The sequence below is a fragment of the Cyanistes caeruleus genome, chromosome 15 (genome assembly GCF_971803275.1).
Source record: "Cyanistes caeruleus chromosome 15, bCyaCae1.hap1.1, whole genome shotgun sequence".
Taxonomy (NCBI): Eukaryota; Metazoa; Chordata; class Aves; order Passeriformes; family Paridae; genus Cyanistes; species Cyanistes caeruleus.
This window is the reverse complement of record NC_141715.1, coordinates 15,575,896-15,594,188: the sequence shown is the minus strand read 5'-3', so window position 1 is coordinate 15,594,188 and position 18,293 is coordinate 15,575,896. Positions and strand designations below refer to the sequence as shown.

The 18,293-nt window shown below is 40.1% G+C and overlaps 1 protein-coding gene across 38 annotated transcripts in view; it reads right to left on the bottom strand.

Annotated features, from left to right (window-relative positions):
- ANKHD1 (ankyrin repeat and KH domain containing 1) overlaps positions 1-18,293 on the bottom strand; it is a 99,441-nt gene that overhangs the window by 46,666 nt on the left and 34,482 nt on the right. For all 38 annotated transcript variants that reach the window (XM_086851903.1, XM_086851894.1, XM_086851907.1 and 35 more), the window contains exons 4-11: positions 17,297-17,444; positions 16,291-16,438; positions 14,979-15,212; positions 13,355-13,449; positions 10,679-10,916; positions 10,278-10,469; positions 8,732-8,841; positions 336-423 (exon numbers count right to left, since the gene is read on the bottom strand). In XM_086851903.1, coding sequence (XP_086708029.1) covers positions 336-423; positions 8,732-8,841; positions 10,278-10,469; positions 10,679-10,916; positions 13,355-13,449; positions 14,979-15,212; positions 16,291-16,438; positions 17,297-17,444 — 1,253 coding nt within the window. The remainder of the gene's footprint in view (positions 1-335; positions 424-8,731; positions 8,842-10,277; positions 10,470-10,678; positions 10,917-13,354; positions 13,450-14,978; positions 15,213-16,290; positions 16,439-17,296; positions 17,445-18,293) is intronic.

Genomic DNA, 18,293 nt, shown 5'->3' with positions numbered 1-18,293 from the left:
ATGTTCACTCTGAGCAGCATCACTATGTGGTGCAGTTGCTACTGTTTCAGACAGTACTTGATGTGCTTTTCTGAAGGAGAAAGTACTTTTTTTGAGAAACTGAAAATATCTGCTGTACTTCAAATCTAATCTATACAACAGAGTAGGAAGAGTAACTAGTAAAATATTTTGTAATTCATTCTATTGTGAACTACATGAAATTCAAAAAACCCTCAGGGGTTTGAAAAATGCTCAAATACATATAACCAGAATAATTTTGAATATGGATCACAAACATGTGTCAATGAAAAGTGGCATTTTAAGCTTTTTAATTAGTTATGAAAACTAGCATTTACCTTTGCTAATAAGGAATTGCACGGTGCATAAGTGACCAGCTCGTGCAGCCTTCATTAGTGGGGTTCTCCCACCTTCAGATTCATGCTCCTAGAGAAGAAATAACAGATGTATAAGTGGGCAAAAATTGTACCATTCTTTCAGCTTCTGAAGTATCTTGTGATGGGACCAGAATTACCCATCTGAGTAGATGATTTATCTCACAAGCAGCTTGTAATAAACTGACTGGTGTCAATTTTCATGCTACCTAAAATACTAAACCACACTGTTAAAAAGGATTAGGACCACATTCATAATGGTATCACACTAAGAAGCTTTCATAATTACAACCCTCTTTTCATTTTAGTGTTCAAATGTATAACATACATGAGAACAGTAAGACCTTGCTTCCTCCTCAGAAAGGGTGGAAGGTTTAACACAAATGTCACCCTGGATCAGGAAGTTTGCAATAACCACAAACTGTGGTACCACAGTTCAGAGAGCTGCCACGTGCTGCCAGACCTCAAAACTGCACTGATGCCTTAAGTGCACACATTTATAAAACATTCTGAAGAGGATCAGAAATAAAAATGAGATAAATCACTGCAGGTCACCAGAAGTCTCTAAGAGGACGGGGAAATAAAGCAGAAAGCTGAGAAAAGGATGATACAAACCAACAAAAAATGAATGAGCACTAAGAACAATTTTCTAATTTAAAAAGTTTCTGATTACTGGAAAGATGTGGTTGAATACAACTGTATTAGAGCAGTTACAGAACTAGACAATGTGCCTGCTATGTAGACATGATCAATACCACAAAGAATGCTGAGCAATGATATCAAGCCTCCCACAGAACAAGAGGAGACAACATCATCTTCCTGGGAGTGTTCATATGTGCACTCTACATTTAGTAGTATTTAAATAATATTCAGTCTGATCAATAATATACTAGGAATGCATGGTTTTTAATCAAATATCTGTGAAGCCAAGCTCTGAAGTCACTCTTTACTTTGTAATTGCATGTATATCTAACAGTGAAAGTTAACATTTAGTACTGACAGTGGATGACAAGGCTACTTACAAATACAATCAGACAAGAAGAGATATGACAGAACAACTCAATTCCTTCCTTCATAGTTTCTGTATCCCTGAAAACTCTGCATATGTCCTTTCACATATGGCTTGCTTTGGTTGCAAGTTGCATGTTATGTTAGTTTTCTGTTCATATATTTGAAGAAGAAACCTCTTGACTGGATCTTCTGTTGGAGACTGGCCCCCAATCCAAGCCCATCCTTCACTGTAAGAGGTTACATTGCTCCTCTCCTGGCTCTGCTCCTCAGCCTTCACAAGAACTCTGTGTTACTGTCCACCACTGCTTCAACACATTAGAGCTCTGATTTCTTGGCTTATTCAGTAGTACAACACACAAGCACACACAGGCAGACAGCAAACCTTACAGACTTATTACTGAAGCCACTTTTTTTGTTAATTAGATTCCCCTCCCAGGGCAATGGCTGCTTAGATGTCAGTAAATACTTGCTTCTGGACTGCCTGCATGGCAGAAACATTTCCAGGATATGGAAAGCTAGTTTTGTTAACATGTGGCTCTATGATTGCAAGAATCAGTTGTATGTCCTTGAGTCCTGGTGCTTATTCTGGTATTTGGCAGAGCCACTCTTTCTCAGTCAAGAGATCCTAAAAAGCCAGAACCTGTTCTGTGCCTGAACAGCAAACTCCTGGTTCCACCAGCACATCACTCCCAAAGCAGCTGTGGATGTGGACAATCCCTGACCACCACTCTGCTCTGAGCAGGACCTGGACACTGCTGCTGAACTATTTCACACCTAGCTCTAAATCCTCATTGATGCAAAGATGGCAAGATGCAAAATTTATTTCAAGTCACTAGCTACATATTCAAGGTAGTGAAAAGCATCCTATATTGCACTGAGATGTAGCAGATAGCTGGCAGTAAGGTATAATTATTTGCAACATTCTGCCTTTCTAACAGACTTCACTGTTGGAAGTCTCAAACACGGACGCCAGGAGGCTTCCTCATTTAAATGCAATGCAGTGATTCTGCCCAGTTTAACCAACTGTCACTTCCTCAAGCAGGCAGAACTTGATCCTCAGCTACTACACACTTCCAATCCTTGCAGCACCATGCACACCCCATCAGTCCAGCCAAACCAAACCATTTGGGTGCCCACCTGCTGTAGATCTTCGAAACTTATGGCATTTTGATGGTATTTTTCATATTGGAAGATAGAAACACATGTTTTATTTTAAGATAAAATTAGTTCTGACTTCAGCACTCTCTATAGCCCTAATAATGGCTATCAAACAGCATCAACTCAATGAGGGAGGATATCTAGGACAAGACAAAATAAGAAGCTGAGACAGTGCAGTGTCTTTGTCTCCTCACATCCTTTTTACCTAGAATAATCATAAATTTCAAAGATTATATATATATCTATATATCTATATCTTTTTCAGCTGCATTAGATAATCAAAATCAGGACAGAGAAAATGAAAGTTGTCCCATAGCATCCCCATTACATTTCCAATGTGTTTTTCCCTTTTATTTATATGAAGTGCACGCCAATGCTTATTTTATAATATCTAAATCCAGTAAATTGTCTCCAAAATTAATCCCCTTGTCTCTCTGCATTGTAGGGCTCACCACTGCATCCTATCTCTTGTCACTGCTCCAGCCCTGAGGAATGTGGTAATTACTACAATCGGGAAGAGGAAGAAAGGAGAACACCTCTGCCACATTTGGAAATGGAAATCTCTAAACCCCTGGGTGATGTGCTCTCCTGCTAATCCTGCTGGGATAGAAAAAACATCTGAAAAGAATTTTCTGTAGGTTTGGGTAACAGGAAGGGAGGAAAGGGAAAGTGAGAGTGTCACCCAAATCAGGCAGGAGTTTACACTGTCTGCACCTTTTCCACTGGGAATCAAGAAGGAGATGAGATTCCATTTAGCAATAATTATTTCCTTTCTAGATAAACCAATACTTCCAAGAGCAGAAGCAGAGTCATCAGGAGCATCTTATGACAACCATTGGTATTTTTTAATTCTTCCTTTTGAGTTCTGTTGTTTAGGAAATTCCAAGATCAGGTACAAAGGCTCTCCCCACATACAATTCTTCTTGGTTCACAAATACTTATGGTTATATTAATCACTAGGATATTTTTTTTTCCCAATGTCACATTATTTAAACTTTCAGGAAGAAAATCTGTATTTTCAAAGTAAAGCTCCAACTCTTTGGCTCTTTCTAACAAGCCTCCCTCATGCATGACAACAGTGAATATTTAACAGAAATCTAAATATTATTCTGAACAAAATGATCTAGAGAAAGCTTTTGATGCAAAAAAATACAGTCCTTACCACTTCGCTGATTTTCAAGACTGAACTCCTATTCCAGCAGTCACCAAGCTACTGGCCCCAAATAACCTTCCTGAAATCTCAACTAGACCTCCAGTTTAAACACTTAAAAATGGAAAACCTTAGAGGAAACAGATTTAAGAGGGCTGCTGTCAATCAGATAACCTGCTTCATTTGGGAAGGTTGGGATATTATTTTTAAAAAACAGTTTTGGAAAACCCAACAGAAGGGAAAATACAGAACAAGAATGCCCCATCTTGCCTGGCACAGTGAGTCTCTAGATCTTTGAAGAGACTGATGCCTTGAAGCCTTGCTTGTCCTTAGCACATACCCTGAGGCAGCTTACAAGCATCAAAGGCCAACCTCACCTGATGCCTGCCCTGCTCTATGCCCTCCAAAACTGTCTTCTTGAAGTCCTCCTGCTTGTCCTGCAGAAGGAAAAAGAACTCACAGCTCTTGCTCTACAAACATGATCCTGGTCATGAAGACCTGGAACATGAACTTAAATTGGAAGAGATCCACCAGCTGAAAACTGATTTGCTGGCATGAGGCAGGCAAGAACAATGGTAAGACCAAGCAATGAAGCTCTCATGAGTTCAGACTCCTACCATGAGCCATTCAGATCCACAAAGGTCAGACACAGCATCTTTGTTACAGACAAGATGGATTTTTGTTCACCACTGGCAAAACGAAGAATTTCATTGTACTTTGCACCATCCAGAGTGTGCAACAGCCAAAAAGTGTTGACTACAAAAATGAGCTTTACTTGTCCTACCATACTTTATCTGTACAAGACTAAGGATCAAGTATAAAAAAATCAGAAATCCCTGACCTTCCCCTGATGGTTCAAAAACCAGTAAAGAAGAACATAACAGCAACTCTGATTCCTCACTCTAACAGCAACACAGCAACCTCCAGAGTTGCTGAATTCAAATCCAAGAAGACTGGCTGCTTTTGCAGATGTTTAAATGGTGCCTCATATACAATGCATAAACCCACAGTCTGTCACACACATGAAGGAAAGAGTTTTTAATTTAGGAGCCATGTTAGTGTGAGGGATGCTATCACCTGAAGGCAAAACAATGATCCCTGCCATGACAGAAACACGTCTGTAAAAACATTGTGTCATAGGAGAAGAATTAAGAGGTAGTCTGGCAGGCATGTCTGGGGTTTTTTGCAATTAGAATTATGTGGATGCCAAGTAGCCAGTTTTAGTCTTCTAAGCAAAGCAAGTGTGGAATCTTAAGTACTGAAGAGTTTTAGGGAGACCTTGACAGTGTAAAAAGAAAAATACAGGATGATACTGTTCTCATGGGTTCTCTTCCATCTCTCAATTTCTGCATAAAAGCTCCCATATATCTTGTAGGAGAAAGGTAAACTCCACCACTAGATCAACTCCTATGTAGCACAGCCTCATGTACAGCTGCAAGAGGGTCCAGGTTAAAAAAATCCCAATTTAAAACTCTTTTCTGTATTTCCCAGCTCAGAAAAGCTGAGATGATCTCACTGTCCAAAAAAAGAACATCTCTTATTTGCAGCTACATTAAAACAGACAAAGATGCAACCACCTTGTCAAGAGCACTTCTGCCTTCAAAAGGGACACCAGAATCTCCTTTAATCCAGGTGTGATTCTACATCAAGAGGGAACAGTCATCCAAAAAGGTCCTTTTAGTTTATGGAAAGGTAAGCAACTTAAAAGCAGGATATCACCTCTCATTAAATATCACCAATACTCATTGTGAGATTTGCAGTCCTTAACCTGGCTCCTGTGGGAACATTTATGTACCTCCCACGTCTTACCTTACACAACCCTTGAGATGAAGGTAGCTGCTGGGAAATTCACAAAGAAGAAATAGCAAAGAAAGAAGAAAAAAAAAAACCAAAAAAACCAAAAACCTTATAGGAAAAATTATCCTCTCACTTTTGAAATTAGACAATCCTTGCCACACTGGTAAATAGAGATATTACTGAAGTGCTGGGTATTTTTTCCTGAAGTCACTAAACCATATTTCTGCTTTCAAAAAATGCTTTTATCAATTCATATTTCAGAGTTCCAATCTCCAAACTTTTACTCACATAGATCACAAAATCTCAACTAGCTGTTTTGTCCCCATCAAGGTTCCAAACAAGTAAAATTTACATTTGATCCAGTGGTAGGATCTCAAGCTGAGACCCTGGAAGTCCCTACTCCTGAAGGGGCTGGGGAACTAGAATGTAACTGTGGCACAGATGGAATCACAGGCTGAAGGCTTCAGATGTGCCTCAGATTCAGTCATTCATACACTTGGCAAAAGCAAGCTGATTTCAAAATGCATACATTAACAAGAAAAGGTGCAGGCCTGCCAGCTAGTTTTGCTACAGATTTTGACAGGCTAACTTTGTAAAGACATGGAAAAGATCCCTTAAAGAAGGGCATCAGAAAAGCACAGAAGAATTGTTAACGTGCCAGATTTCATGAACAATTAGTCACAAAGAGACAAATCCATTGAAATACCATAGAGGATGGAGCAGTTCTCCAGCAGACAGATGAGCACTCTGACACTGCTCATTTCTTGTACTACTTGTCACTGAAGAGCTTTAAGGAAAAATTAACCACAAACTGAAGAAAGTTCATCCCAGCCATCATTTTTTAAAATTTCTCCTGGTGCTTACAAAGCCACATTGTTTAATGAATGTAACAGAGCTCTCAAGACCTTCACTGGTTCCTGAACTGAATGACAAATTTGATAGCTAGGCCAGAGGATCAGTCCCTGAGAAGGATCAGTTCCTGTTTTCACTCAGCAGAACAAATGCACTCACGCTGAGATGTGGTGGTTATGGTCACTCCCAGTTCAGACAAAAGTTTATGGGGACTAGAATCATTTTTCATAAAACAATTACAGAATGATCTGGGTTGAACAGAACTTTCCAAGACCATCCAACATCCCTGCCATGGACCAGGACATGTTCCTGGCTGCTCCTGTTGTATTCTCATGTTTAGGACATAAGCAGTATCTTCCTCAGAAAGAATTGCTTTCCAACAGGAAAAGATGTTGCATGTCCAGCTCCTCAGTCACTCTGAATTAAACCTCAGGGATAATGAAAGTTTCTGGAAAACAATGAAGCATCAGGGCAAGCAATCCCAGGAAAGAGGGAAGCTGCTGGATGAAAAAGGAAGGAATGAAAAGCAACAGGAGATGTACTTTCTTTTGCTGTGTCTGAACACCTGAAATAAAGTAAAATTAACTGGACAAATGTAGGCAGACCAGATAAAGGTCAAAGTCCAGATCTTCATTCAATTCCTGACTTCCTGGGACAACTTGATGGAATCATCTAAACCCCTTTGAATGAAAATTGAGGTCTAGAAGAACAGTCTCCCATGGTACTGCCAAAGAAGCTTTTTCATACCCAGCAGTAAAGTAACAGCCTTCAGAGCCCTCCCTCAGCCTGAGACAAACATAACAGATCTATTCAAAACACCTCCCAACTTCAAATAAAGCAAAACAACACAAGAGTTTAAACAGAAGCTGCTTCAAACCAGAAGCACCTGCTATCAGCATCGTTACCATTCTGCAGGCATTTCCCAATTAACTTATAATCAGAACTCAAAACTGGCAGATTTACATTGCAGGTCTTCCTTTCAAAGCAATTTTTCTTTGCTTCCTTACTTTGTTTTCCTTGCCTGTTCCACATTTTCACTGGCAGTACAAGAAAATGCTGTGAAATAAAACTTGACTTTAGAAAGGACAGAGATTGTCCTCTGCAATACTGAGAAGTCAATGCTGATGGCCACAAGCACTGCTCACCTTATTGATGGGGGGGTGGAAAATGACACAGCTCCAAAACTTTGAAGTGACATTTAAGCAACTCTGGCACGTTTTAAACTTTATGTACAGAAATTTCTAATTTTTTTTTTTCATTACAGGCTTTGCTCCCTTCAGTAAGATACTCCATGTGTTTTACCTATATATAACCAAGTACTTCAATATTTTTCTTAAATATCCAATAAATCCCCCCAAACCTATCCTCATGCTCAGTACCCAACACTGAATTCACTAAGTGCAATAAGCATGCCAAAAATCCCATAGCCCCTCAAAACAATATGACTTTCCTCCCTGATAAGAGCAAGTTAAGCAGAACATTACTGACACAACTGCAGAAGAATTAATAAGGCCTAAAAAAATGTCAAGTCACAAAGAAGGGTGGAAATACTATTTTCAATTACAGAATTAGCTTATTTATATTTCTAAATAAGAAATTAAAAAACTTCATTAAAGACTGAAATTTAAATAACTTCATTACTATGCTGATTTATCAGGTTCAATTATATATTTTTCTGGCCGTCTTTGTTTTTAAAAGAAACATTTCAGAATATCCAACCATAACCCCAACCCACCCCCCAAGCAAAATAAAACACAGGGCAGTGAGTATGTAGGGGGGGGGGAAAAAGGAGAATACTCCTCCTAAGGCAAACAAAATAACATCTTTCCTGCTTGACCCTTGTTTGATATGAGACTCTTAAACACCTTTGGAAGACTAATGTATCCATTGTTTTTACTAATTAAAAGTCAAAATGTTACATCCCTGTAGCTGGTGACGAGGCAGTTTTGGGTCTCCTGCTATATAATATGAAAATGACAATTTAGTTTACATTACAGAAAATAAACATGGAGAAACCAATGTACTAAAGCCAAGAGTTAGAAGAAAGAAATCAGATTATGCTGATCATTTAAAACACATTGCTTTGTTTGGGGTTTTTGTGTGGCAGTTTGCACAAGTTAAGAGACTAACAGTGTTCAGAGACCAACACTGACATAGAGAAGCAGGAGTTCCTAACACTAAAACATTTTGAATTCAAAGCAGATTACTCATAAGAACTTTTATTTTGTAGACCAAACAGAATATGCAGGCTTTAATAAAAGCTTCTTTCATGCCTCTTTTCACAGCCATATATGAATCTCTAAGCTTATCACTCTGTTCTCCAACCACACAAGCTTTGCCTTACAGCTTGAAACCAAAGCACTTTGCCCACAAGAAGCAGCAGAAGCCTTACCAGATCAGCACCAGCCTGAAGCAACACATCTGCCACATCTGTGTGTCCATTTTCACAGGCGTAGGTCAAAGCTGTATCTCCCGTTGCTGTAGTGGCATGAACATTAGCTCCTACAAACACAACATTTTTTTTGTATTGGACATGTCCTTATCAAGTGTTTCACATCAGATAAACATAAAAATCTCTGATAACAGCTATATCCTACTGACCAACAGCCTCCACAGCCCAAGGGCATTGCTCTCATGGCAAAAATTGCTCTCATAGTGAAAATACTCCAAGCAGAGAGGGCAAGCCAAGGCTTGGTAAAAGCATGACTGACAATCTAAGCAGTAAAACCTATATGCTCACATATTCCTACAGTCCCTCTACAGCAAGAAGGATTGCAGTTGTTACATCAAGCAAAAGGGAATCCAGAAAGTTTTGCAGATTGTCCATTTGACTCAGAGCTGCATGCCAAGGGAAACCAGACAAAATGCATATCACTGAATTAGTATTAATACAACAAACCTATACACTTTCACAAATTTCCCTTCTTTCCTGCTCTTGAAAAACATTTGCTTTAAAACCATTTTGTTGAAATAATTTGTCTAGTTTCATATACACCAGCTCTGTGAAAACTATGCATGACTCTCGATACATAACACATTATTCTTAAAAAAAGAAATGCCAATGTGATTAGCCATTTTCTTATTTTTAAGGTGTGAGGTATAATTAGAGACTCCCTGATGCCAAAACAAGGCTCCTTAATCAACTTTCTACACTATCAGCAGTGAAGTGCAGGCAGCAAGCGTTCCAAGGGAGCTGGTGACAGGTGTCACATGCTGGTGTCACTGCACCAAGTGGCACAGTTGTTACTGTCCCTCGATGAGCAGGGAGCTTTACTTTCTAAAATTACAAATCCAGCCAATTTTATGATTATTCTTAGAAAAGAGCATACAAATAAATCACCTTCCACAACAAGGAATATATCCCAAATACAGCTCCTTTTTCTTTATTATTTTAAGCAGAACACTTTACCAACTTTATAAACTGAAAGATGAATATCGAAGCATCATTTTACCCCAAACTCCATCAAGATTTAATTTTTACTACTGTACAATGTAGCAGTAAAGCTCATTCATCACAGAAATTCAGCACATTCCATAATCTGTCTTGCTCAAAACTTCCCAGCGCACCATTCCTAAAGAACTGGTTATTCAGGGAGACTCAATGCAGATAACCAGGCTCAGTCAAAGCTGGAGTAGCAAGTAAAACCAAGCATTATCTATATTAAAATTTTGTCCTAGATGCAGATAGCTGGAAACAATGTTTCTAGTGAATGTGGATGCTTTCTAGATATGGAACAGGATCACCTGCTCCAGGAGGCACTTTCCTCTGTTAACAGTATCAAACAATACTGAGGTGCAACATATGCTTTTTCCTTCTTGCTAAGTTATCTGAGGATATTGTTTCTTGTTACAACACTGCCACTATCAAAAACCCGGGCATACAAAACACATCAAGTCCATTGTATCTGTGGGCCTAATCACTTGCTCTGAACACATACCTGCTGCCAGCAAGTATTTCACCAGTTCAAGATGACCCTCTTGAGCAGCTTCCATCAAAGGTGTTGAGCAACCAAGCTCTATATCAGCTCCTGCCTTAATAAGGAAGTCAGCGACTTCGGAGAAGCCTCCACAGCACGCCAGGGTCAGGGCTGTTTCCTGCGTTTCTTCTGTCTGTGCGTTAATATTTGCCCCTGGGAAACAAAACAGCCATTACTGACCTGGCCACACACCAGCTGGGAGGTGAATGCTCATCCCCCCCCCCCAGCAGTTTGGGTGTTTGAGCATAGCTCTGTGGGTACAGCAGTGAGCAGTGCCAGCCCCATGCTACATCAGAGCAATCTGCACAGGACACCTGTCAGCCATGGATCACACTGTGTCCTCCATCACCACGGAATCTCACCTTGTGCCAGCAGCAAGGCCACCATCTCTTCGTGGCCTTCCCGGGCAGCTTCCATCAGAGGTGTGTAACCCTCATCATTAACCTCCTCCAGGTTGGCTCCTCGTTCGATCAGAAGCGCTGCCAGCTCCACGTGCCCGCCACAAGCAGCCAGAGTGAGCGGGGATTCGAAGGAATCCGCGGGCATGTTCACCTGGGCACCGCTGTCCAACAGCAGCCGTGCCACCTCCACGTGGCCGTCCTGCAAGCAAAGGGAAACCCAGGAGTCAGACAGAACTGAAGTCACTTGATGCTGTAGTTGCAACCACTATCACACTAGGCCTGAAAATGATCCTACAAAGACACGGCCTTTTTACTTATCATGGTTTAATTAGGACAGTTATGGTAATACGTGGACCTACCTAACCAACATTTAGGTTTCCACCTACATCTAAGTGAGGTTTAAATGGATGAGGAAAAAAGAGCTAGATATATGTTGGTGTCTCTGTTTTTTGGGGAAAAAAGAATTATGGCAGAAGACTTAATTATCCAGCACAATCTTTGGGACACAACAGTACTAGAGATAGCAGTAAGTGCTCTAAGTAATAAACCCACTCCACAACTAAACTTCAAGACAAGCACCAAAAAAAAAAGATTTTCTTATTATTTGTAATAGTAGTTGACTCATGACTTCTACAGACAAAAAACCAAAAAAGCCCCAGTTGACAAGTTCTAGACCCTGGTAAAGATACCTGCAGAGAAATTGAAGTGGGTAACAATAAGGCAGGTAACAGGAGGAGAGAAGACTTCGAAAAAATCTTAAAGGTGACCAAAAAATGCCTTGGGGTGAAGCCATAGAATAAGAGAATTAGGATTGCCAGAGCAGTCAGAATCCTTACCAATCAAAGTATGTATATCTTCTCAAGAAAGTATTGTTAAACTTCTCGGGTACTTGAAATAGACCGAGTACCTGAAATCCACATTTCACCTAAGGTGTAGCTGGGTAGAGAGCCACAACATTGGCAAAAGGGGAAAGCTTAAGCTGGCCATGAAGCAGGTCAGAGGTAACCTGAGATGGACAGCAATCAGGGGTGCACATTAAACACAGGCTGCTGTTCTCAGAGGGTTGCCTAAAAGCCAACAGCCACCTCATTAGAGGCATTACCCTAAGTGTGGCACTGTCCCGACCAAAACAAACTCCAAGGCACTTACAAAAGAATTGGTGATCAGAGACCAGACATCTCAACAACCTGTACCTGCTGCATTCCTTAGATGGAAAGAGATGAAGACGGGGAACAGTCACAACAATTTGGGAACAGCTCCCTTGTGCAAGGGTGCAGCCAAATGATAAGAAGAAACAAATTCCTCGCTATGGAATTGGGACTTCAAAGGCTCATTTTCCTTTCTGCTGTTTTCAAATGTCAATACACACTCTGTAATGTCAGAACCTAGTCTAGGTCAGACCTTGTCTGAAACACAGAAGAGCTGAAAACAAGCAGGGAAACCTCACAACTCTCTCCCCCAAGTGAGGTGCTTCACAGCCTCCAAACCAAGCCAGCCCTAGGATTGTTTCACCAGGAAATGAAGAAAAAGCAAACAAAACACCCAACCTAAACAGAACAGTGGGGTGATTAACCTTTAGTCTGCAATCTCCTTTAGGTGACAGCATGCACCCACTGTCCTTCTGAATTCCTTACTGGCACCAGGCTCTCCTGCAGGGCAGGCTATTCAAGGATACAATTACCAGCTCACTATCGGAAGACTTGGACACAGCTCCCCACATTACAACCTGACCTTGGTCACTTGCATCATCACCTCACAACTGCACTGAAAGAACACTTGATCCTCCAGCTCTCAGCAGACTGAAGGAAAACTGCAGCCTATCTTCCAAGGATTACAGGCTACTAGGAGAAAATTCAGTTTCCCTCTTTTTGCTGTGCTTCCTATGGAAACAAGGTCCCTGTTCTTTCTTCAAAGAAGTTCCCAGCTTGAAGAAGAGAGACAAGGTCACCCAAGGTCTGTACAGAAATGGTTGCAGATATGCTTTGACACAATAGCACACTCTTTATTAAGATGATGCTCTTGGATAGGGAAGTTTTTTCTCAAGGCTGCACTGAAATTATGTGGACAGTTGCTAGAGAACTAAGGACTGCATTATTTTTCAAAATAAAACAGTAGGGCAAAAGAAAAACCTCACAACTTCATTTACAGAAACCTAGAAGAGAGCAAGTCATCTCTCCATGCAAAACACTTCCTGCAGTGATGAACAGACAATTGTAATGCATGAATCATCCAGCTCAGTGCACTTCTGGAAGGCTCATTCCATGACACACTGAGAGACCTTATTTATAAAAACAAAGGTGGAAAACACACTAAAAAAAAAAAAAAAAACTAAAAAAACCCAAAACCCCAAACAAGTGACTTGCACTACATCACTGCACTGCAGATTAGTCACCCCTAAACTTCACACAGGGAGCATTTAAAACAACACATCACCCCCCAAAAAATAAGAGGTTTTTTTCCTTGTGAGCAGTTAGACTAACAAGCTGGTGGGAGCTACAGTAAGCACTTTTTTACAGTAACAACATGCACATTTACTTGCAGCCCCCAAACAGCTTGTAGCCCAAGGCTCACTCTATTTTATCACCTCCTGCATTCCTCTCTCCCCGAGGAGGGAGCAGTACAAACAAAGGTATTTACCATGCAGGCCTCCATCAGCGCCGTGTGCATCTCATCTGTTTTGTGTTCTTGATCAGCTCCAGCTTCAAGCAAAAAACGAACCATATCTAAATGGCCTTCAAATGAAACAGATCAAAATAAATAAGCATTCTATATCATCAACTTTTAGCAGTACAGACAATACATTTAATGAAATCATTCAGATTTTCACAGTTTGCTATTAGAATCTTTACAAGTTACAATTGGTAAATAAGGCTTTTCAAAGTATTCTTTAAAAAATAGCAATGTGAATGAGTCAGCAGACTTCTGAAAGCCTTTCCCAAAGATACTGCTCAGCTTTGAGATGGAGACAGACCTGTCTAATTGAAGTTTACACAAGAACCTTTCCTTGTGACTTCAAGCTACAAAAACTGTGCTTATTCCCTATTGAACTGTACAGTGATGTAAGATTTCCAAGTGATTTAAGAGTTCCAAGGCAGCACACAACTGTGGGGATTATCTTATAGGAATGGATCCATGTAGATCTGAACTTCAAGCTTTTTAATAACACTCACAGACATATATCTGAGAACTAAGATATACACATTATATCATATTGTCTGACATTATTTTTAAAAGCTTCTACTGAGCTTTACCAAAACTTGATCTAAACTCCATTACAGTTTCTGTCATTTTAGAAACTGCCCCTTCTTTGTTTTTAGCCTCTTGATAAGCATTCTTCTCTGAGGGAAGACTTAATCTTACATAAACTGACAAGAAAATCAACCATCTTGTCAAATATAATAAAGGACATCTCTGTCATTCAAGGTTTTACATTCCATGACTCAGTTAGGTGCTGGGTCAAAAGAAAAAAGAATGACCCTCCAACACTTTCAGGGGTACCTATTACTGGCATTTCCTTGAAAGGAACTACCATATGCTATAGGAAATCCATGACAAATCCAGATGCATGTCCTCAGATAGGTTATACATAGTATGTAGCCTCAATCCTAACCACAGAGGCAAAGCCTAAAGTTACTATGACAATAATCCACATCCTTAGTTTCTATTTGTAGAAAAACCATGGTTGGAAAGCAAACTGCAGAAGCACAGTGGATTACCACTGCACTGTTACTTGACATAGAACCTTTAAAAAGCAAAAGAAATTAAGACAAAAGTCCCTAAAAGTTCATCATATTTAAGAATTCATAGACACTCTCCCAAATTACACTGAAGGAAAAGAATCCAGTAATAATGGAGGCTTTGTCACCCCACCAGGTATTACAGAAACACACGTTCCAAATTTGCATTTTTTAAAGAACCAACAGAGATGTTTCCAGAATTCACAGACATTTGGTGAGGGAACTGGGAAAGAAATAGGGAATGTGGTGTGTCAAAGCACAAGTTTGGACTTAGCCAGTTACTAACATACCAGTTAGCCAAGTTTTCACCTGCAACATGTCAAACACATCCGCCACATCTGAGCACAAACACAAACTTAATGCCACTACACCACAGAGGAGCATTTTGTGACACTGAGTTTAAAACAAAAATTGATTTTTGTAATCTCTTAGGAAGATATTCAAAGCATTACTGAAAGTTTTAGTCAGATAAATCCTAGCAAACAAATTTAAACAAAAATACAAAACAAGGCAAGAGACAATACCTTTATAGCATGCAAGTGTAAGTGCACTTTCTTTGAACTCGTTGGAGTGAGTGTTGATTCCTGCACCATATTCCAGCAATACTCTCGCAACCTCGACATGCCCTGCACTGGCTGCTTCCATCAGGGGGGTATGTCCATTCTCATTGTGGTCTTCTATGTTAGCACCAGCTTTCAGTAGCACCTTCACCACGTCCACAAAGCCCCCGGCACAGGCGTACGTGAGAGCTGTGTTCCCTGCAGAGGAGAGGTTGCATGAGAGCCCTTTCCATCACCCACTCCTAATACAGGGAAGGAGATCAGTGTTAACACCTCAGAACAAACCCAAGTACATCAGCAGCAGCAGCCTTTCACCTCACAGCAATGTTACTCCAGCCCATCATTTCAGGCTGGGTATAAAATCCTAAATAATTGTAACATGAAAGTTTTAATGACAGGCCAATATTACAAATCAGATTTTTTTGCTGTTTGAATGTTATGTTTCCTACTTCAGCACACAAAAATAGATCAAATAAACACACACAAAAAGATCAATGAGTAATTTTTACTGTGGAATTGGGGGGGGTGTGTGTGTGTGTGTGTTTATTTTGTTTTGTCTTTCTTTTTTTTACCTAAGATTGTATCCTGTAATTCCTTGAAAACATTCTACTGGCTGGCTGAGAATAAATTTATAATTTAAAACTCTGGTACTGTAAGTGACAGACACTCACATATGGCTCATGTTTTAAATGCTACAGTCAATTTTAAGGTAACTTTGCTTAACATGGCTAAACAGAAAGATAAAAGAATATCTCATAGTTCAGACACATGACTTTGAAAATTTGAACAAAGCTTAAATTTTATCTTAATAAACACAATCCAACTGCAGGTTAATGCTGTCAGTGAGGTTAGTTAAGCTGTGGTCAAGAACCAGGAATATAGAGAACATTCAATGCATTGTAAGAATATTAACTTCTCTTGGGTAACAAGAAAGAGACAAATAACTGGTGTTGATGGGATTTGTCTCATGATCATCTTACTGGGTAATTCTGGATTAGACTAATGAGAAAAGATAAACTTAATGTATTTTTCTTGTCCTCTAACACCAGAGTGGTTTTTACAGGAACAGTGCTTTCTCTTAGAATTTATATTAAAACCCATCTTTAATAATGGCCAGTTAAGACTCCAAACACATTTGCTACAGATCTGGTCTATTCCTAACAGTTCCTGTCACGTTTTCTTATGACTGAAAGTGTTAGACAAAAACACAGATGTTCAGAAGAGCTGTGTGCCTTATGTGCCAGCCTGACTAACTGTGCACCTGCTCCCCAGTTACCTGTGGAGGATTGTGCATTGACATCTGCACAATGGACAAGGAGGAGTTTAACAATATCCACGTAGCCTCCGCTGGCAGCTGCCATCAAGGGAGTGATGTCGCCTTTATTCCCTCGATCTTCAACGTTGGCATGCATGGCTAGAAGCACCTAGAGGAAAAGTTCACTACAGTGAGTAAATTGTAACACCAACCTTTTGGTTTTAATTCAGTGGGGTTTGTGAAACTGGTTCCCCAGCCAGCTGCCACAGCCCCTCAAGCCCAGTGCCACCCACAGGAGCTTTCACAGTTACTGCCTGCACTGGGTTCTGCTGCAGAAAATCCTGAGTCTGTACATTTGTTCATATCTAAGTTCAGTGAAATAGTGACATTTTCAAAAGTCACAGGGTAACTCAGTGACCAGAATGACAGCAGAGAAATCATCACCTGCAATAATGACCAGGGCACCCACAGGTCAAGCTCACAGGTGAGAAGTTCTGTCCCTGTCCTGTGTTTTGGCACAAAGTGTGAAGTTGGGCATTTCTCAGAACTATCACCTAAACATTTCAAAGCAGCTGCCCTTAGATACAGAAGCCATATAGTTCAAAATTAACAGAAATTAATGCACCGTTGATACAAATATGATTTAACAAAAGGATTGTGTGACTGAGACATAAGCTTTTATAAGCTTATCCAGTTGCAGAATTTGGGTTTGCTGCTATTTTAGATCTTCTTGCTTGGCAGAACGGCTGGACTGTATCTAGAACAATGCCAGAAAAGTAGATATATCACAAAACATAGGATTCATTGGCCAGACAAGTCCCTTCAACCTAAAGGCATATGTGACTGCATTTTCCATAAAAGAAACCCAAACAACAATTGGAAATTCACAGTAAGCTGTATTCATCGATACTCTGTTGAAATAATAATAAAAATGTAATAACCACAACAGCTAAAATGTTTACTTATCAAAGAAGTCCCTCAAACAATGCTTCACTAATGTTTAGTTCTAACTGTATTTGTTACTTACTTGTGCCAATTCATAATATCCTGCTGAGCAGGCCAAGCAAAGCAAACTCTCCCCTTCTTCAGTATGTTCATTTACACTCCGTCCTTCATCCAGCAGCTTCCGGACAGCATTTACATCCCCATCGGAGCATGCTTCTGCCAAACTGCGACTGCAAAATCAGTTACCACACAGTGAGCTCAAAACACACCTGCAATAGCTGGGCAGCTTTCCTAGGCAAGGAGGAAGCCTTTAAGTAAAGGCTCTTGACTTCAGTGCTAAGCTTTACTTGAAAATACACCTTATATATATATATTTTTTTAAGTGTATCTATATACACACACATTATTTCCACAGGTGAAACAGAGATAGACACTTTCCTTATTGTCTAAATTATCTTGTTCTCATCAGTTGTTAACTTGTAATATGCTCTCATACAGACCAGATGCTGAGAGGAGTGCTCAGAGCTGGTTTTGTGGTCTCTGCAAGACAGAAGCAAGCCTCACCAATACTACTCCCACTTCAGGGAATGCCAGATACACAGAGGCTATGACCATGACAAATTGTTGACTGCAGGTACCAAGGCAAATTTCTATTGCAGACAAAGCCAAAAATTCAGCAGCCAAGTATCACAGAGACCACTAATATGAATAATGCAACCAGACATACTTCTGCAATTAAGAGAGCAATCAACCACTCTTCTACAGCCAGGAACTTAACCTTTCTTGAATAAGAACTCAACTCTCTGGTACACAGAAAGTGCAGCAGGTTACAAACTAACATTTTTTTGTACTTTTCTCTTGTCCTGTGGAGCCAATAACCTGACGGGACAGTAGTTACATCTTCAGATGCAATCTGCTTCTGCTAGCAGTAGAACAGCTCCATTACCAAGTATTAACTATAGAATTACCAGAATCTGAAATAAAACCCTATTCCACAGTTGAGGAACTGGGGGTCAGTATGTACAGTTAACTGAATTTGAAATAAAATCCCATTCCATACTTGGGGATCTGGGGGTGAT